Source organism: Trachypithecus francoisi, unplaced genomic scaffold, assembly GCF_009764315.1.
Source record: "Trachypithecus francoisi isolate TF-2019V2 unplaced genomic scaffold, Tfra_2.0 Lachesis_group14, whole genome shotgun sequence".
NCBI lineage: Eukaryota > Metazoa > Chordata > Mammalia > Primates > Cercopithecidae > Trachypithecus > Trachypithecus francoisi.
In genome coordinates this window covers 42,301,388-42,319,565 of record NW_022681459.1, presented here as the reverse complement: position 1 = coordinate 42,319,565, position 18,178 = coordinate 42,301,388, and the positions used below count along the sequence as shown (strand labels likewise).

The 18,178-nt window shown below is 43.5% G+C and overlaps 3 protein-coding genes and 1 pseudogene across 4 annotated transcripts in view; 1 reads left to right on the top strand and 3 right to left on the bottom strand.

Annotated features, from left to right (window-relative positions):
- The window catches only part of USP18 (ubiquitin specific peptidase 18), a 32,794-nt gene extending 31,865 nt beyond the window's left edge, over positions 1 to 929 (top strand). For both annotated transcript variants that reach the window (XM_033232991.1, XM_033232990.1), the window contains exon 11: positions 293 to 929. In XM_033232991.1, coding sequence (XP_033088882.1) covers positions 293 to 338 — 46 coding nt within the window. In that variant the 3' untranslated portion in view covers positions 339 to 929. The remainder of the gene's footprint in view (positions 1 to 292) is intronic.
- A 7,465-nt stretch (positions 930 to 8,394) lies between these two features.
- On the bottom strand, positions 8,395 to 9,944 carry LOC117096061. Its single transcript, XM_033232992.1, is given in 3 exon segments — positions 8,395 to 8,446; positions 8,898 to 9,216; positions 9,219 to 9,944. Coding segments are annotated over 3 exon segments (1,044 nt in total). The 5' UTR covers positions 9,937 to 9,944; the 3' UTR covers positions 8,395 to 8,439.
- An 11-nt stretch (positions 9,945 to 9,955) lies between these two features.
- On the bottom strand, positions 9,956 to 10,553 carry LOC117096534. The gene has a single exon (XM_033233948.1). It carries the CDS (start codon positions 10,551 to 10,553, stop codon positions 9,972 to 9,974), a length of 582 nt encoding a protein of 193 aa, XP_033089839.1. The 3' UTR covers positions 9,956 to 9,971.
- A 64-nt stretch (positions 10,554 to 10,617) lies between these two features.
- LOC117096533 overlaps positions 10,618 to 18,178 on the bottom strand; it is a 31,177-nt pseudogene continuing 23,616 nt past the window's right edge.

Below are 18,178 nucleotides of genomic sequence, written 5' to 3'. Positions count from 1 at the left end.
CACATGTGCCCGCTGAATCTAAAATAAAAGTTGAAAGTAGATTTTAAAAACCCCGAGGGGTTGGGTTTGGCCTGTAGCTTGTTAACCTCCTCTTTAGATATTAACTAATAGAAACATAGTGCATATCTTCCCAGGTCGCCTATTTTGTTCCTCTCCGAGGTGATGGATAGACGAAGGCTTGATCCAGCTGCCTGGAAGTTTGCTGACGCTTGTTCTGTCATAGATTAACGAAGCGTTGTTTTCTGACGAAGATTTCATGCCACTGTGCTGATGTGTCTTCTCTTCTCTCTAGGCAGGAAACTGCGTATCTTCTAGTTTACATGAAGATGGAATGCTAACGGATATGCCCAAACCCTTCAGAGACTGACATGCTATCATTTTCCATTCCATTCCTGGATCGATGGAGTCTTCTGAGTCCTCTAAGAGATTTTGTAATGAGGAGAAGCATCGTTTTCAGACTATGTAACTTGAACCTTATTTATAATCAGGGATATTACCAAAATATTTAACAGTGAGTGTCCTCAGGTCCTGATCAGTCAGAATGGACGCTTTCACCAGTGGACTCGGCCATGTGGCTGCTCAGTCCTGGGTGCTCGCTGCTGTGCAAGACGTTAGCCCTTTAGTTAGCAGGCTGTGGGGAGTCCAGGTGCTCCCAGTGGGGAGAGCAGTGGCAGTGGGAGGCATCTGGGGGCCAAAGGTCAGTGGCAGGGGGTATTTCAGTGTTTTATAACTGCTATGACCAGACTCGTGTGTACTGGCTGAATATCAGTGCTGTTTGTAGTTTTTCACTTTGAGAATTGACATTAATTCTATATAAATCAAGTGTTTAGTAACTGTTATTCATTTATTCAGCAAATATTTATTGATCACCTATTCTCCATAAGATAGTGTGATAAACACAATCATGAATAAAGTTATTTTCCACAAAAGGACTTTGCAGTGTTAATAGGGGGCAGTAGGGCTTGTGCTATAGGAATTCAAAGGCAAGGGAAGTCAATTCTGTCGTGGGGCCCTGGGAGAAGGCTCCAGGCTGAAAGGGTTAGGGTGGAGGTCCCCCATAGGGACAGCGTACACAGTGGACTGGCTGCAAAAGGCCGTGCTCAGCATTCAGACAGCATCCCACACTCAGCTTTTCTCTGCCAGGGAGGCGGGTGGGGAAGGATAGGGATGGGAAGGCAGGTGGAGCTCAGAGTATGGAGGGGATCCAGCGAGGCTCGGAAGTTTGCACCTGATCCGGTGGGTGGTGAGGAACCCCTGAAGGGGCGAGGAGGAGAGGAGCAGTCAGCTGTGTTCTGCTTACACTGATCTGCTGCTGGAGTTAGAGACAAACGTGGTGGGAATGGAAAGCCACACACAGTCACTAGTGCCATTCTGGAGGGAGAATGGATGTGGCTGGTGAGAGAACAGGGACCCAAGGAGAGTCCGGCACCAACCTGGGAGGGGAGCCCGGTGGGTGTGGGCACCCCTTCTTTACAGATCAAGTGATAGAGACACTCAGATGTTTAACCCCTTGTTCAAGATTCCATACTTGATAAATGGCAGATCAAACTCCTAACATAAAATGTGGGTCATTTCTTTATTATTTTATCTGTATTGGTTAACGATGATTAGCCATGCAAGAATAAATGATTATTGTAAAATCTTCAAACAATGTAGATATGTAGAGAATCCCTTCCTTGGAGTTTGCCCTTGTCAGACAGGTGTGGATGAGTATCCTGGGGTGGCTATAAAAACTGCCAGAGTCTGGGTTGCTTACAGCAGAAACACATGGTCTCCCAGAAGCCCACATTCAAGGTGACCAAAGGCCTGGCTCCTGGAGGCTCTGGAGGAGAGCCTGTTCCCTGTTTCTCAGCTTCTGCCAGTTGCCAGCAATTGTTGCTCTTCATTCACTCCAGCCACTGCCTCCATCTGCACACAGCCAAAACAGCATATCCTGATGCGCTCAACCTTACAGCCAATATTTAAAAATATCTGGAACACACAGGGCCATGGGAGTGGCTATTGGAGAAATTTTCATGAAGGGAGAAAGATTATAAGTTTAAAAATGCTAGTTGTGTTTGTTTTGTCTTGGAGAGGAGGTAAAAGTGGAGGTAAAAATAGAGAGTTTGGTGTAAGGTGGGAAAAACAAAGGAACCCCGCATGGATGGACTGAAGGGTGTGATGGGAGAACAGTGGGAAGTACATTTGGGGAAGCAATTGGAACTAGCAGCTAAGCTTAATCACAATCTATCAAAAGGGATTTGTTGGAGAATTAATGTGTGACTAGGAACAGGGAGGTGTGGGCTTGTCAGCTCCACAGTGGGCACTCAGCTCCATTAACAAATGAGGCCCATATGGACAGACAGAATGATGGGCAGGCAGATGAATGCGTGGGTTTTTTTGTTTGTTTGTTTTTTGAGATGGAGTCTCGCTCTGTCACCCAGGCTGGAGTGCAGTGGCACCATCTCGGTTCACTGCAAGCTCCGCCTCCTGGCTTCACGCCAGTCTCCTGCCTCAGCCTCCTGAGTAACTGGGACCACAGGCACGTGCCACCTCGCCCAGCTAATTTTTGTTGTATTTTTTAGTAGAGACAGGGTTTCACCGTGTTAGCCAGGATGGTCTGAATCGCCTGACCTCGTGATCCACCCGCCTCAGCCTCCCAAAGTGCTGGGATGACAGGCGTGAGCCACCGTGCCGGGCCAAATGTTTGGGTTTTATGTGAAACAGGTCCACTTAGTTGTTGAGAAGACAGTGTTTTAAAGTTCCGTTTTGCAATACTTCAAATAGCTTTTCATTAGCTAAATTGAGCCACATGTAAAATCACTAAGGCAGACACCCAGAGTTCCCACATGAAAATCAAATGTAAACCAGCTGTGACCTACTTCAACGTGATCATCAGAAGCCAGAAGTTGAGCTCCTTTTTGATGTTTAAAGCCTGCATGATATTCACTGTATTATTATTCAGTGTATTACTATTTCCTTCGTGATAGAAATTTGGTGTGTCCCAACTTTCTATTCTGTCAGAACACTGCTACATTGAAAATCCCCATGCACATATTTCTCCTAATTGTGGAAATATTTTACGTAAAAGACTCTAGACATGGGATGAAATTCCCAGGTTACTGGAATTTTAAAACAGATGGGTGCTCCCAGATTGCCCTCTTTCAAATTCTATGAACTCGTAAGCTTCCAAGTGTTATGGAGTTGCCCATTTTGAGGAATCTGTGCTAAAAGGACCCAACAATGCTGACGACAATGACGAAGATGGTCAGGAGGCCGGGAAGACAGCAGAGAGATTTAGATCTTAGACAGATCACTGTCGGTGTCCCCACTGGTCCAGCTCTCTCATTCATTCTTGTGCTATCTTTTCCCTTTCACCAAATAAAATCGCTCCTTGACATCACATGAATCCATGCTATGCTTAATGAGTGTTGGTTAGTAAAATGCCTATGACTAGTAATCTTCATGTTCATTAAATATTAATTCATAAAACACTTCAAATGTAAGCAATTAATAATTAGCAAATGAAAAGTACATCATACCTCAATCAGAAAAAAATCATTCTATGAAAAAGACATTATTTGTGTGATAAAAGAGATTGCCATTTTTGTATTTTTCTACAAGGCTAAAGAAAACCAAGTCAGCTTATACAAGTGAATTTTAAAAGACTTGTATAAGTCTTTTATATTTTAGGGTGGATATGGTGGCTCACGCCTATAATCCCAGCACTTTGGGAGGCCGAGGTGGGCGGATCACCTGAGGTCAGGAGTTCGAGATCAGCCTGACCAACATGGTGAAACCTCGTTTCTACTAAAAACACAAAAAATTAGCCAGGCATGGTGGCATGCGCCTATAATCTCAGCTACTTGGGACGCTGAGACAGGAGAATCCTTTGAACCTGGGAGGTGGAGGTTGCAGTGAGCCAAGATCACACCATTGCACTCCAGCTTGGGCAACAAAAGCAAAACTCCATCTCAAAAATAAACAAATAAATAAACAAGCCTGGGCACGGTGGCTCACGCCTGTAATCCCAGCACTTTGGGAGGCTGAGGCAGGTGGATCACCTGAGGTTGGGAGTTTGAGACCAGCCTGACCAACATGAAGAAACCCCATCTCTACTAAAAACAGAAAATATTAGCTGGGCATGGTGGCACACGCCTGTAATCCCAGCTACTTGGGAGGCTGAGGCAGGAGAATTGTTTGAACCCGGGAGGCAGAGGTTGCAGTGAGCCGAGATCGTGCCATTGCACTCCAGCCTGGGTGACAAGAGCGAATCTCCATCTCAAAATAAATAAATAAATAAATAAATAAATAAATAAATAAATAAATAAAAGCCTTTAACCCAGAATGCTGAGTAAATTGGCGGAAAATGCTAACCTATGCATTTCAATACTATAGGATTCACAAAGGTAGAAATAACCAGATTACATACTTCTGGTATTTCACCTTCCCAACCATATGAGCCAGTGTTTTTTTTCTGTGAATAACAACAGCAGAATTTACTTGCCTGTCCATAAGAGGTTACCACTTCTGTGTGTTCCCCTGAAACAGGTGGTGGCTGGGTGAGAAGGGGCAGGAGGTGGGGACTCTAGTATCGTGGGTGAGCTTCCTAAACCTCTGCAACTTTCAGTCCTTAAATGGGATGAGCCGTGGGAAGTTTTAGCACAATGCCCAGAACAAAGTAAGGATTTGACACATGGCGCCTCTCTCTGCATTGTTCTGTCATCAGTCACTGCGTCCTGCACCTCCCAGGCCACTGGGGTCTGGCTGTTTCCATTACATGGAGAATGACCCAGAGACTGGCCTTCAGCCACCCTCCAGGACTTATTGCTTCTCACTCTGCCACTGGCCCCTCACAGACCAGCCTGGGTGTCCTCAGAAATACCACACACTTCACTGTGGGAGTCATGCAGCCCTCACTGCTCCTTCCCCAGGCAGCCATGGGGCTTTCCTCCTCAGGAGGGCTCTGCGAGCACCTGGATGAAGGGCCTTTCATCCTTCATCCTCCCTTAATTTTTGTCACAGCTCTCCTTCCTTCCACTCAGTGCAGCACCCACTGATTGATCCTCCATCTTCCCCAAAAGACAAGAACAGCACGAGCAGTAGAGAGTAGATATCCAATGACAGAAAAAATGGTCAACGATTTATCATTTCCATTTATCATCAATTAAGAAAATGTATCCTGAAGGTCATGTACCTCCTATTGGACTGCTGCATCCTCAGCCTCCTGAATTTCAGCCCAGCACCTTCCTCCCCAGTACAGCAACAGGACGTCCTCAGCCTCCTGAATTTCAGCCCAGCACCTTCCTCCCCAGCACAGCAACAGGTCATCCTCAGTCTCCTGGATTACAGACCAGCACCTTCCTCCCCAGCACAGAAACAGGTCAGTCCTTACCAGCATCCCTCTCTTATTGCCTTTGTGCAGAGCCAGAACAAGGGCCAGGCAAGGACTTGGGATTTTCCCTCCCCAACAATCTGTGAAACAATCCTTTACATCATTAACAAAGCACAGCCTTATAAATTGGTGGCCAGTCCCTCCCAACACCTCCATCACTGTAAAGATGGCAGTGCCCCTTCAAGGTTGGCCTTCCCAGGCACTGCACCTCTAGGAGCGTGTCCTTACTTTGAGGCCCGGTGCTCAGTCTATTCTGTCCAATGAGCAAGCTGTGGAGAAGGGGGGATTCCAGATTAAGGGGAGACTAGCGGGGCCCCTGCTTTTATGCTGCCCTGTTGGGAAGGCTATTAAAGAAACAGAAAGTGTGAAACAGTGAAGATAGAACATGCTTTCATTACTTAAACCAATACACTCCACAGACTGGAATAACAAGAAATGCTACATGCAAGCTAACTGGATCCAACAGCATATCAAAAAGACAGTCCGCCATGATCAAGTGGGCTTCATACCAGGGATACAAGGATGGTTTAACATGTGCAAGTCAATAAATGTGATATCTCACATAAATAAAATTATAAACAAAAATTACATGATACTCTGAATAGATGCAGAAAAGGTATTTGACAAAATCCAGCATTCCTTTATGATTAAAACCCTCAGCAAAATCAGCATAGAAGGGACATACCTTAAGGTAATAAAAGCCATCTATGACAAACCCACAGCCAACATTATCCTGAATGGGGCAAGTTGAAAGCATTCTCCGAGGACTGGAACAAGACAAAGATGCCCACGTTCACCACTTCTACTCAACATAGTGCTGTTCACTACAGCATTGATTATAAGAGCAAGACTGGAAAGGGAACAAATGGATACCCAGAGGGGGGTGCTTAAGTAATTTTGGGCATAGTCATAGGGTGCAGTACTTTATAGCTCTGAAACAATACAGTGGATTTACATTTGAAATGTGGAATAATAACTAAGGTGCATTGCCCAGTGATATATGCAGAGGTGCAGAGGACCTTGTATAAACACGATCACGCATCAGCATGCATGCCAGGTGCATGTTTCTATTTGCACATAGATTGTAGGGATGATATGTGAACAAAAATGTTGACTCGGTGTTTGGAAGTTCAGAGTGGAAGGGAAACTTCCTTGCTAACCTTTTATGATATTTAGAGTTATTTCTAACTGTGAATATGTAATACATTTAGAAATCTTAGCTAACAAGGAAAATCTCTGTTCCTGGCCTCCTGCTGGCACATGTCAGGTGGACATGGGTGGTCATGCTAATGTGTGCAAACTCAGAAAACTCCAAGAATGGGAGTCTGCGTTTTTCATCATACAAATAATTATTAATAGAAAGAGTATGAGGGTTATTTCTCATTGATATACCATGCATATTCTATTAGATAATAATAAATTCTGACATTTGAACTATATTTACACATGGACATTGAAATATATGGATGAAATATCGTGGCTTATACAGGCAATGGTTTTATTGGCATTTTACAAACTGATCATCATTCCTCATGGCATGGGTCCGTGTGATATTAAGTAGCTTGTTGTGCTTGGGAAAGGCAGTGATGACCACCAGAATGACTTCAACTACTAAAGTACAGTGGAGATTTCAATAATGTTTTGTTTGATATTCAAATATTTCATTGTGCTCCCAGGTTTTTTCTCACCCTAACAGCTCTTACCCATATCATGTGGGTCCCATTAATACAGACACCTCCAAATGCACCACTTTTCCATTATATGCAGTCAATTGCTGGTTACCTTGGGCCTACAACTAGGGGAGGGCAGGGGCTGCTTGCCATCTCCTGATCTACAATAAGAGTCAATCAGCAGTTAAGTGGATACTGAAAACCATTTATCCTGCTGGAGTGAGAAATAAATGGTTTCTTTCAATAGGGTAGTAAAATGCATCTTTTCCAACCTATTTATATGACTCAAGGCCCATCTCAATTCCAGATGTGGTTAGCCTCAATTCCTGATTCTCACCAAGGTGTGTAATGTCATCCATGGCCCAGCGCAGAGGAACACAGGTGTTGCCATCAGACTGCCAGGGTCCGATCCCGCCTCCTCACTCACCCTAGGAGCTCCCTTTAAGCCAGGAGTCAACAGTGAGGATGGAAACATGACTGCTTTTTAAAGTCCTAAAAGTTCAGAGGACGACCATCAATTTCTCCTGCACCCCTGGGCACACACCAGGAGAACTTTGTCTCCAGGTTCAAGTAAGTGCCTGTGAGGGAGCTGTGTCCTCAGATTCTGTTCGCCACAGGTGACACTTGATGCAACCCCAAACCTCTTCTGCACAATCCCAAGGGATGCTGACTAGTCCAACCTCTAAATATCGTAAAAGATTAGAAAGGAAGTTTCCCTTTGGGTTGATGTTTGGCAGGGTCAGAAGAGAAAAGGCCAGGTGTCTGGGGAAAGATCACCTTTCAATCACACAGCACCCTCACAGCCCAGACAGTTCTTACATTATGGCAAGAAACTTGGAAAAGACCAAATCCAATTTGACACATATTTCCTTTTTCTTTTTGATTTCATGCCCCCTCCCTCAGCCTCCCAAACAGCATGGATACCCTGAAGGCCCCTGGGAACTCTCTCCCATTGAATCTTACATGGAAAGTAGTTACCTACCTGCAAAATCCTCATCATCAGATATGCTCTCCATAATCGAATCTTTAGAAACACAAACATCAGGATAAGTCATTAGAGAGGGGCCCACCCACTCCTCCTACCCCAGCTGAAGCCCCAGTGCTTCGCACAGGATCCCCTGGTGTTTCCTCTGGGCTCACAGGTATCCCTACAGCCTCTCTGAACATTGTTTTATACTTGCAAAATCATTTGCTCTCACCAGACCCCAAATCCTCCTTCCCAAAAGGAGCCCAGAATCAGGTTTCTGTACCCTAGAAACAGCCTTTTTCCCTCAGGAAGTGAGTTATTTCAGGGTACGTACCATTCTTCAATGTCAATGGCTCCTGCAGTTATAGAAAAGGAAACATTAGGAGGGTGAAATGACGCCATACACGTCACACAGATCTGATATTCTCTCAACAACTGGAGAAAATAAGAAGGGGGCTAGTGACTGAGTCAAAGGTCGAAGTCCCCCAAAACTAGTACTGAGGACACCTATGAAAAAGACAAGACCTTTTCCCACAGAATTTATCTTTAAAGTGTATCTAGATTGGCAGTTTCACAACTCTTAATCCACGAAGGAAAACTGCTGTGGAGGGAAACTCCTCTGCATTGCAGTGGATCGTGGATGCTGCCATCTACCACGCCCCAGTGTGCCCGGCATAGGTTGATGAGAGGCTGCCAATCAATAGCATCACACCAAGGGAATTGCGGATGTCATAAATAATCCACTGTTGGCAGATGTTCATGTCTACATTTGATTAAATTGCAGATGACATCGATAATGCACATTGGCAGATGTTCGTGTCTACATCTGATTGGAAAGAAGCCAGGAAAGTAACATTTCAGTTCAAGACGAAGAAAAGTGTCTTACCTTGGCAGCATCTTCTTTTTTACAGATGTCTTGTACAGTGTCCTCATTAGCAATGTCGTATACAGCGTTCTCATTAGCGATGTCACATACAGCATCCTCATTAGCGATGTCTTGTACAGCATCCTCATTAGCGATGTCGTATGCAGCGTCCTCATTAGCGATGTCATATACAGCGTCCTCATTAGCGATGTCGTATACAGTCTCCTCATTAGTGATGTGGTATACAGCATCCTCATTAGCGATGTTGTATACAACGTCCTCATTAGCGACATCGTATACAGCGTCCTCATTAGCGATGTCTTGTACAGAGTCCTCATTAGCAATGTTGTATAGTGTCATTAGTGATGTCGTATATGGCGTCTTCATTAACAATGTCATATACAGCGTCCTCATTAGCGACGTCGTATACAGTGTCCTCATTAGTGATGTCTTGTACAGTGTCCTCGTTAGCAATGTCATATACAGTGTCCTCATTAGCAACGTCGTATACAGTGTCCTCATTAGCGATGTCTTGTACAGTGTCCTCATTAGCGACGTCGTATACAGCATCTTCATTAGCGATGTCTTGTACAGCGTCCTCATTAGCGATGTCGCATACAGTGTCCTCATTAGCGATGTCATATACAGTGTCCTTATTAGCGATGTTGTATACAGTGTCCTCATTAGCAACGTCGTATACAGCATCCTCATTAGCGATGTCATATACAGCGTCCTCATTAGCGACCTCGTATACAGTGTCCTCATTAGTGATGTCGTATACAGTGTCCTCATTAGTGATGTCTTGTACAGCGTCCTCATTAGCGATGTCATATACAGCGTCCATATTAGCGATGTCATATAGTGTCCTCATTAACGATGTCATATACAGCGTTCTCATTAGCGATGTCATATACAGTGTCCTCATTAGCGATGTCTTGTACAGCGTCCTCATTAGCAATGTCGTATACAGTGTCCTCATTAATGATGTCATATACAGCGTCCTCATTAGCAACGTCATATACAGCGTCCTCATTAGCGACCTCGTATACAACATCCTCATTAGCGATGTTGCACAGTGTTCTCATTAGTGATGCCTTATACAGTGTCCTCATTAGCGATGTCATATACAACGTCTTCATTAGCGATGTCATATGCAGTGTCCCCATTAGCGATGTCTTGTACAGTGTCCTCATTAGTGATATCATATGCAGCATCTTCATTAGCGATGTCACATACAGCGTCCTCATTAGCGATGTCTTGTACAGAGTCCTCATTAGCAATGTTGTATACAGTGTCCTCATTAGTGATGTCGTATACAGCGTCCTCATTAACAATGTCATACACAGCATCCTCATTAGCGACGTTGTATACAGCGTCCTCATTAGTGATGACTTGTACAGCATCCTCATTAGCAATGTCGTATACAGTGTCCTCATTAGCGATGTCATATACAGTGTCCTCATTAATGTTGTAATACAGCGTCCTCATTAGCAATGTCATATACAGTGTCCTCATTAGCGACCTCGTATACAGCATCCTCATTAGCAATGTCGTATACAGTGTCCTCATTAGTGATGTCTTGTACAGTGTCCTCATTAGCGATGTCATATACAGTGTCCACATTAGCGATGTTGTATACGGTGTCCTCATTAGTGATGTCTTGTTTAGCGTCCTCATTATCGATGTCATACACAGCGTCCATATTAGCAATGTCATATACAGCGTTCTCATTAGTGATGTCTTATACAGTGTCCTCATTAGCAATGTCATATATAGTGTCCTCATTAGCGATGTGTTGTACAGCATCCTCATTAGCGATGTCTTGCACATTGTCCTCATTAGTGATGTCGTATTCAGTGTCCTCATTAGCAATGTCATATACAGTGTCCTCATTAGAGATGTTGTATACAGTGTCCTCATTAGCGATGTCTTGTACAGTGTCCTCATTAGCAGTGTCGTATTCAGCGTCCTCATTAGCGATGTCACATACAGCGTCATTAGTGATGTCTTGTACAGTGTCCTCATTAGCAATGTTGTATACAGTGTCCTCATTAGCAATGTCATTTACAGTGTCCTCATTAGTGATGTCTTGTGCAGTGTCCTCATTAGCAATGTCATATACAGCATCCTCATTAGCGACCTCGTATACAGCATCCTCATTAGCAATGTCATATACAGTGTCCTCATTAGTGATGTCTTGGACAGTGTCCTCATTAGCGATGTCATATACAGCGTCCACATTAGCAATGTCGTATACAGCATCCTCATTAGCAATGTCATATACGGTGTCCTCATTAGTGATGTCTTGTACAGCGTCCTCATTATCGATGTCATATACAGTGTCCATATTAGCGATGTCATATACAGTGTCCTCATTAGCGATGTTGCATACAGCGTCCTCATTATCGATGTCATATACAGTGTCCATATTAGCGATGTCATATACAGTGTCCTCATTAGCGATGCTGCATACAGCGTTCTCATTAGTGATGTCTTATACAGTGTCCTCATTAGCGATGTCATATACAATGTCCTCATTAGCTATGTCTTGTACAGTGTCCTCATTAGCGATGTTGTATTCAGTGTCCTCATTAGCGATGTCATATATAGTGTCCTCATTAGTGATGTCTTGTACAGCATCCTCATTAGCGATGTCTTGCACATTGTTCTTATTAGCGACGTCGTATTCAGTGTCCTCATTAGTAATGTCATATACAGCATCCTCATTAGCGATGTCTTGTACATTGTCCTCATTAGCGATGTCGTATTCAGTGTCCTTATTAGCAATGTCATATACAGAATCCTCATTAGTGATGTCTTGTACAGCGTCCTCATTAGCGATGTCATATACAGTGTCCTCATTAGCGATGTCATATACAGTGTCCTCATTAGCGATGTCTTGTACAGCATCCTCATTAGCAATGTCGTATTCAGCGTCCTCATTAGCGATGTCATATACAGTGTCATTAGTGATGTCTTGTACAGTGTCCTCATTAGCGATGTCATATACGGTGTCCTCATTAGCGATGTCATATACATTGTTCTCATTAGTGATGTCTTGTACAGCGTCCTCATTAGCAATGTCATATCCAGCGTCCTCATTAGCAATGTCGTATACAGAGTCATTAGTGATGTCTTGTACAGCGTCCTCATTAGCAATGTCATATACAGTGTCCTCATTAGCGATGTTGTGTACAGCGTCCTCATGAGGAGCTAGGAGAACACAGAATAAAGGTCAGTGCCCTAGTGGTGGAGACTGAATCACCCAGGGAGCTTGCTTGGTGTGGTGCATGGAGGTGGCTGATCACAGCATGGGCCAAGCTGACGCTGGGCCATCCTCCCGGGTGGACCTGCACCAGTGAAGCTAAGGGACATGGCTCAGAACACTTTTCTGCAGTGGGAATCAGTTTCCAGGTTCAGATATGCATTATCCAGAGAAGTGGGGAAATATTGAAAAAAAGAAATTGACAAATTCATGAAAAGCCTTCCATGAGTGCAAGTGTGATTTTTTGTTAACCACTTTATATTCAGTATGCATTCACACATACAAAATATTTTTACAAGAAATCAGAAATTTTAATTTTTGTCAGTTATGTTAAATCCAACTTAGCTATCAACATAAAGATTCTATCTCATTTATTTTGTGGTCTCCAGAAAATCTAGCACATAGTAAGTAGAACAAAATATTGATTAAATGAAAACACAGAGCAGGGATACGGGGGCTGTTAGGCAGACCGGGTTGCACCTGATTACCTGGATGATAATAAACTGCACAAAACTTCAGTCAGATTAATATTGAAACTGCCTTTTGCTCGGGGTCTTTTCTCTTGTGGAAGAAGGATGACCAAGAAGATGAACAGGAAAGAAATGAGAAACAGAGGCCTTTGCTTAGTAGCTAAGGGCCACCTTCTGTAACACGAAATAGTCTACAAGTGGCCTTGAACTCTGCTGTGATTCAGTGACAGAGTTCCCTCATGTCTTCTACCCAGGTTGAAGTCTAGCGACATTGCGACTGTCTTCTTTGCAACTTGCAAGACATGCTGCTTCTGCATTTGCCTGTTGTGTGAGATTTACACTTGTTTTAAAGCAATATTTTGTTTCAGTTGGGCTGGCGGCCATACACTGCACTAGCCAGTCAACAGTGAGATGGCTCCTCATGGAGGAGGCTTGGTTTGAGGCTGAGGGTCTTTAACCCACATGCACAAGAGAGTTGCCACGAGGGGACAGAAGCCAGGCTAATAACCAAGTGCTGCACAGAGTTCCTATCTGTCCCTCCTCACCATTTTCAGCTGGCAGGATTTGAGCATTTTAGGGCCTGGGAAGATAGTATCACTAAATCTACTAAAATACATCACCCATCCTTATAGGCTTTGTTAAGTTGCTGAGCAAATTAACTTCACAACTGAAGTGGGCCGCACTGGCCTGTGTGGTCCCCCACTCCTCTCAGAATTTGTGAGTGTGGGGCCTACTGGAGAGTGGTAGGTGGGAGGAGGGGGAGGATCAGGAAAAATAACTGATATTAGGCTTAATATATGGGTGATGTAATAATCTGTACAATAAACTCTCACGACACACATTTACATATGTAGCAAACCTGCACATCCTGCACATGTACCCCTGAACTTAAAAGTTAAAAACAACAACAGCAACAACAACAACAACAACAACAACAAAAACAGGATCTATGAGCTGAGCCAAACCCCAGGGATCTTTGTGCTTTTGACACACTGATGACTATGCCGGCCCGTGGGGAGCTGTGCCTAGAACCGTCCTGGGTTGTGTGACCACGGAGGCCACTTTATGATGATGGGCAGTATCTGGGGCCTTTTGGGCTCAGTGCCTTAGGGCTTATACATGAATGCTGGACTCCCTGAGTGGTGGCGAACACCCCATGACTAAGTGCATGTCAGCGTCAGCACAGGCCCACACTCCTGGGTTCGTGTTTTCACTTTTTCATTCAGGAACTCGGGAGCTGGGGCCACCCCCTTGGCCCTTCAGGTTCTCCACCTGAGCAGTGGGGATAATAAGCCAGACCCGGGGATGGCTCTGGTGAGGGTGGAGGAGCCACGGTACAGAGAGAGTGGGCGGGGGGTGGATTTTATTTTTAGAAGTGGACACCTGCAATTGGGTTGTATAAATGGGAAATCTCTCCTGAGAAAACACACAGCCTCATCTGTACAGAAACACACACACTCACACCACATGATGCAGCCTCACACGAGACACCACGAATCCTCAAGCACCCAAGTCAGCACCACCCAAAAGGGAGCACAGCTGCTTCCTCAAAAATTGGCCATAATATTTCCCTGGGGAATTCAGGTTTTTAAAAACACTTCCACTATGCTTATTCCTATCCCAATCCCAGGATCAGGGTGGCTCTTCACATTGAAACCTGCAAGGATGCCACACCTTTCTTGCCATCCAGATTGTTTGCTCAGTAAATAATTCCAGAATACTTACTAGAGTCACACCCCAGAGGGGCCGCCTGCACCACCTGCAATACAGAAACAAAGCTTTATGAGGGGTACGTCGTGTTGTGGATTGTTTTGCACAAGGCTGTTTCTCTCAATGAATATTGAAAACTTGATCAGAAAGTGTGGTCAACTTCAAGTCCCCCCAAACAAGGGTAGGATACACACTGGAAAAGACATCAGCTTCTGGATGGTGGATCTCTCAGATCCACGTAGGTTGGCAAGTGCAAAATACTGAATCCAAGGAGAAGACTTTTCTTCCAAAGACAAGAACCCCAAGGATACAGTCTACAACCTGCAGCCGTCATAGGTAAATGACATTTTGGATTATGTATCAGTTGCTAAGAGTCACTTCTTCCACCCTCTCAGAAAACTGCATTTAATACCTGTAATGTACATTGTCATTTTTTCACATGTAAAGTCAGTTGAAAAAGAAAGATGCCAAGAAAGGAACATTTCTATTTCAGGGAATGCAAAACAACCTTACCCTCATGTCGACCGGCCTCTCTCCATCTCCTCCCTCCTTGTGAGCTGGGGACTCCTCAGAGGCTAGGAGGACACAGAGCAATGGTTAGTCATAGATGCTTTTGTTCATGAGTTATTCAGGGAGCTCTGCTTAATGTGGACAACAGGACAGTGTGTGTGGATGTGTTTCATTAAAAGCACAGCTTGAGCTCCTGCTACAAATCTTCCCTTGTGGAAAGACAGGCAAGAACGAGGAGCCGAGGAGCAAGAAATGGAGTCCCTGGCATTTTGCTGATGGCAAGTTAAGGCAACAGAAATGAGTCAGTCTACAAATGGTACTGAAGTACACGCTATAGTTTGATGAGAGTCCCACTGCTTACACTGTGAATTTGAAACCCAGTTAAATGGTTTCCTAAACCCCGTAAAACAATATTAGCTTGTAGGATTTATGTCCCAAGACCATTTTTACCTCTGTGGATCCACAGTGGCTGTCACTGCAGTTATGATGTGTTTTAGCATTTTGCATTTGAATAAAAGCAAAGTTTAATAGACAGATTGGATTCAATGCTAGGCAAAACAGTCTATTGTATTTATTCACTAATCCTTTGTTATAACTGCTGATAGGAGAATTAGAAACACTGAAATTATATCCTTGAAAATTAATTAAAGCATGATTATTAATCACACAGTAATTTTTCATCCAAGCCTCCTTTTCTTTGTCATGCATGCATATTAATTGAGTATGGAGACTATCTATGCTTGTTCAGGCCAGCCAACATAGGACAGTTTACTTCAAGAGAGGAGACATGGGTTGAATGCTGGTATGTTTTAACTGCAGCACAAACAGTTGCAACAAGTGTGGTGAACGAATCACCAGATGGCCCTTTGCTGCCTTATTTGTCATTGTGCCTTACGTGTAGCTTGCAGGATTTGATTATGACTATGTTTTGGGGTGATAATACTTTCAACTATTCCTAAAATAGTGCTTCAGTCTTATCTGTTTGGGGTCAATTGGTGAGGATTTTATAAAAATTAATGAAGTTTGTGAATCTAAAGTTCTATACAAAGGGTGAAATATTTGTAAATCATTTACCTTGTAAGAGACTAAAATTTAGAATATATTTTAAATATGTATAAAATATATTCAAAAATGTACAACAACAAACTAAATAAAAATCAGACAACTTTTTAAAAATGGGCAAAAGACTTGAACACATATTTCCCTAAAGAAGATACACCCACTGATAGTAGCACAGGAAAAGCTGCTCAGCATCATTAGTCATTAGGGAAATGCAAATGAAAAACACAAGTAGACACCAATATACACCTACTAGGATGATTTAAAGGAAAATAAGTGTGGACAAGGATGTAAATAAATTGTAACCCTGATACATTAGTGATAGAAATGGATAAAGTTGCAGCCACTGTGAAAAACAGTCTGCAGTGGCTCAGAAAGTTAAATATAGAACTCCTGTTGGGCCCAGGAACTCTACTCTTAGGTATATACCCCAAAGAATAGAAAACAGAAATCAAAGAGATATTTGTATACCAATGTTTATAGCATCACTTTTCACAGGAGCCAAAAGGTGAAAATAATCCAACCATCAATGAACAAATGAATGTAATAAAATCAAGGTTGTCTACATGCAATGGTACATCATCCATCTGTAAAAAAGGAACACAATTTTGATAGATGATACAACATCGGTGGACATTGAAAACATTATGCTTAGGGAAATAAGCTACACACAAAAGGAATATAGTGTATACTTGTACTTATATGTAGTGCCTAGAATAATCAAATTCATACAAGAGAAAGTGGGATAGGAATCACCATGGCCTGGATATAGGGGGAAGGTGCTGTATTGCTTACTGTGGACACGGTTTTGTAAGAAATCATCAAAATTTTGGGTGTAGATAGTGGTATTAGTTATGCAACACTGTGAATATTTTGAATGTCACTATGTGCACACTTTGGTTAAAAGGTTCAAATTATAAGTATTCTGTTATATATATTTCCCCACAATAGAAAACATGCACAGCCAAGCCCAGATGCCAGTCTTGCTAGCTGCCTTCCTTTACTTTCAAGACTGGGCCAAAGCTCATCCAATCTTTCAAGGTTGCTGAAGACTGTATGATGGAAGTCGTCTGCATTGGGAGAGAAATCAATGGAGAGAGGAGAAAATTTGAGAATCCACACTACTCACGCTGCAGGGCCAAGAACTCTGTCTCCTGTGCATTACTGATCCATCTCAGTATTTTCTGGGGCCACCTCCTTTTTCAACTGAAGACTTTGCACCTGGAGGGGTTCCCAGGTTTTTCACCTTGGCTTTGTCAGGACTGATCCTCTCAGCTGCTGCTGCTGTCCATTTCACCTCCATTCATGTGCATGCCACATCAGGCTGTGTTGTCCAGATGGAATGAATCCACCCCAAATGCCCCTTTCTGGAGGAAGCCACCATTATGCTGTACCTCCAACACGTCCACACACACTGAGGCACCTCGCTCACACAAGGTGTGTGTCCTCCAACAAAATTTCATGCCGTAAAGCCAGGTAACTTTTTTTTTTTTTTTTTGAGACGGAGTCTCGCTCTGTCGCCCAGGCTGGAGTGCAGTGGCCGGATCTCAGCTCACTGCAAGCTCCGCCTCCCGAGTTCACGCCATTCTCCTGCCTCAGCCTCCGGAGTAGCTGGGACTACAGGCGCCCGCCACCTCGCCCGGCTAGTTTTTTGTATTTTTTTGGTAGAGACAGGGTTTCGCCGTGTTCGCCAGGATGGTCTCGATCTCCTGACCTCGTGATCCGCCCGTCTCGGCCTCCCAAAGTGCTGGGATTACCAGGTAACGTTTAAAACCCAAGTTTTGTTGATTCCCCCTACCTCGGGTGCTCCATAGAGCATTTGTCTACAAAACACTTCTTCAGGCAATGAAATATTCCAAAGTGACCAGCAGAATTTGTATGTTAATTCTGACCTTGTGTTGTTAGTACAAGTGTTTTTCGCCTTCAAATGTATGTCTTTGTTACTGATAAATGTAACTGATAATGCTTTTTTCAGCTATGTTGCCAAGCATATTTAGATTGCTTGGAGAATTTGACAAAGATGATAGCGACAATGATAATCTTATTTGTTCTATACTAATCTTTGTATGTTACTTTCACCATTTCTTACATATTGGGGCCTACCATACATTGTGCAGTGAAATTAGTGCTATGCATCATTGTAGGAATATAAATTGGCAAAGCTAATTTAGAATATAGTTCTCTTGTTTCTTAAAAAATTTAGACTGGGTGCGGCGGCTCATGCCTATAATCCCAGCACTTTGGGAGGCAGAGGTGGGTGGATCAACTGAGGCTAGGAGTTTGAGACG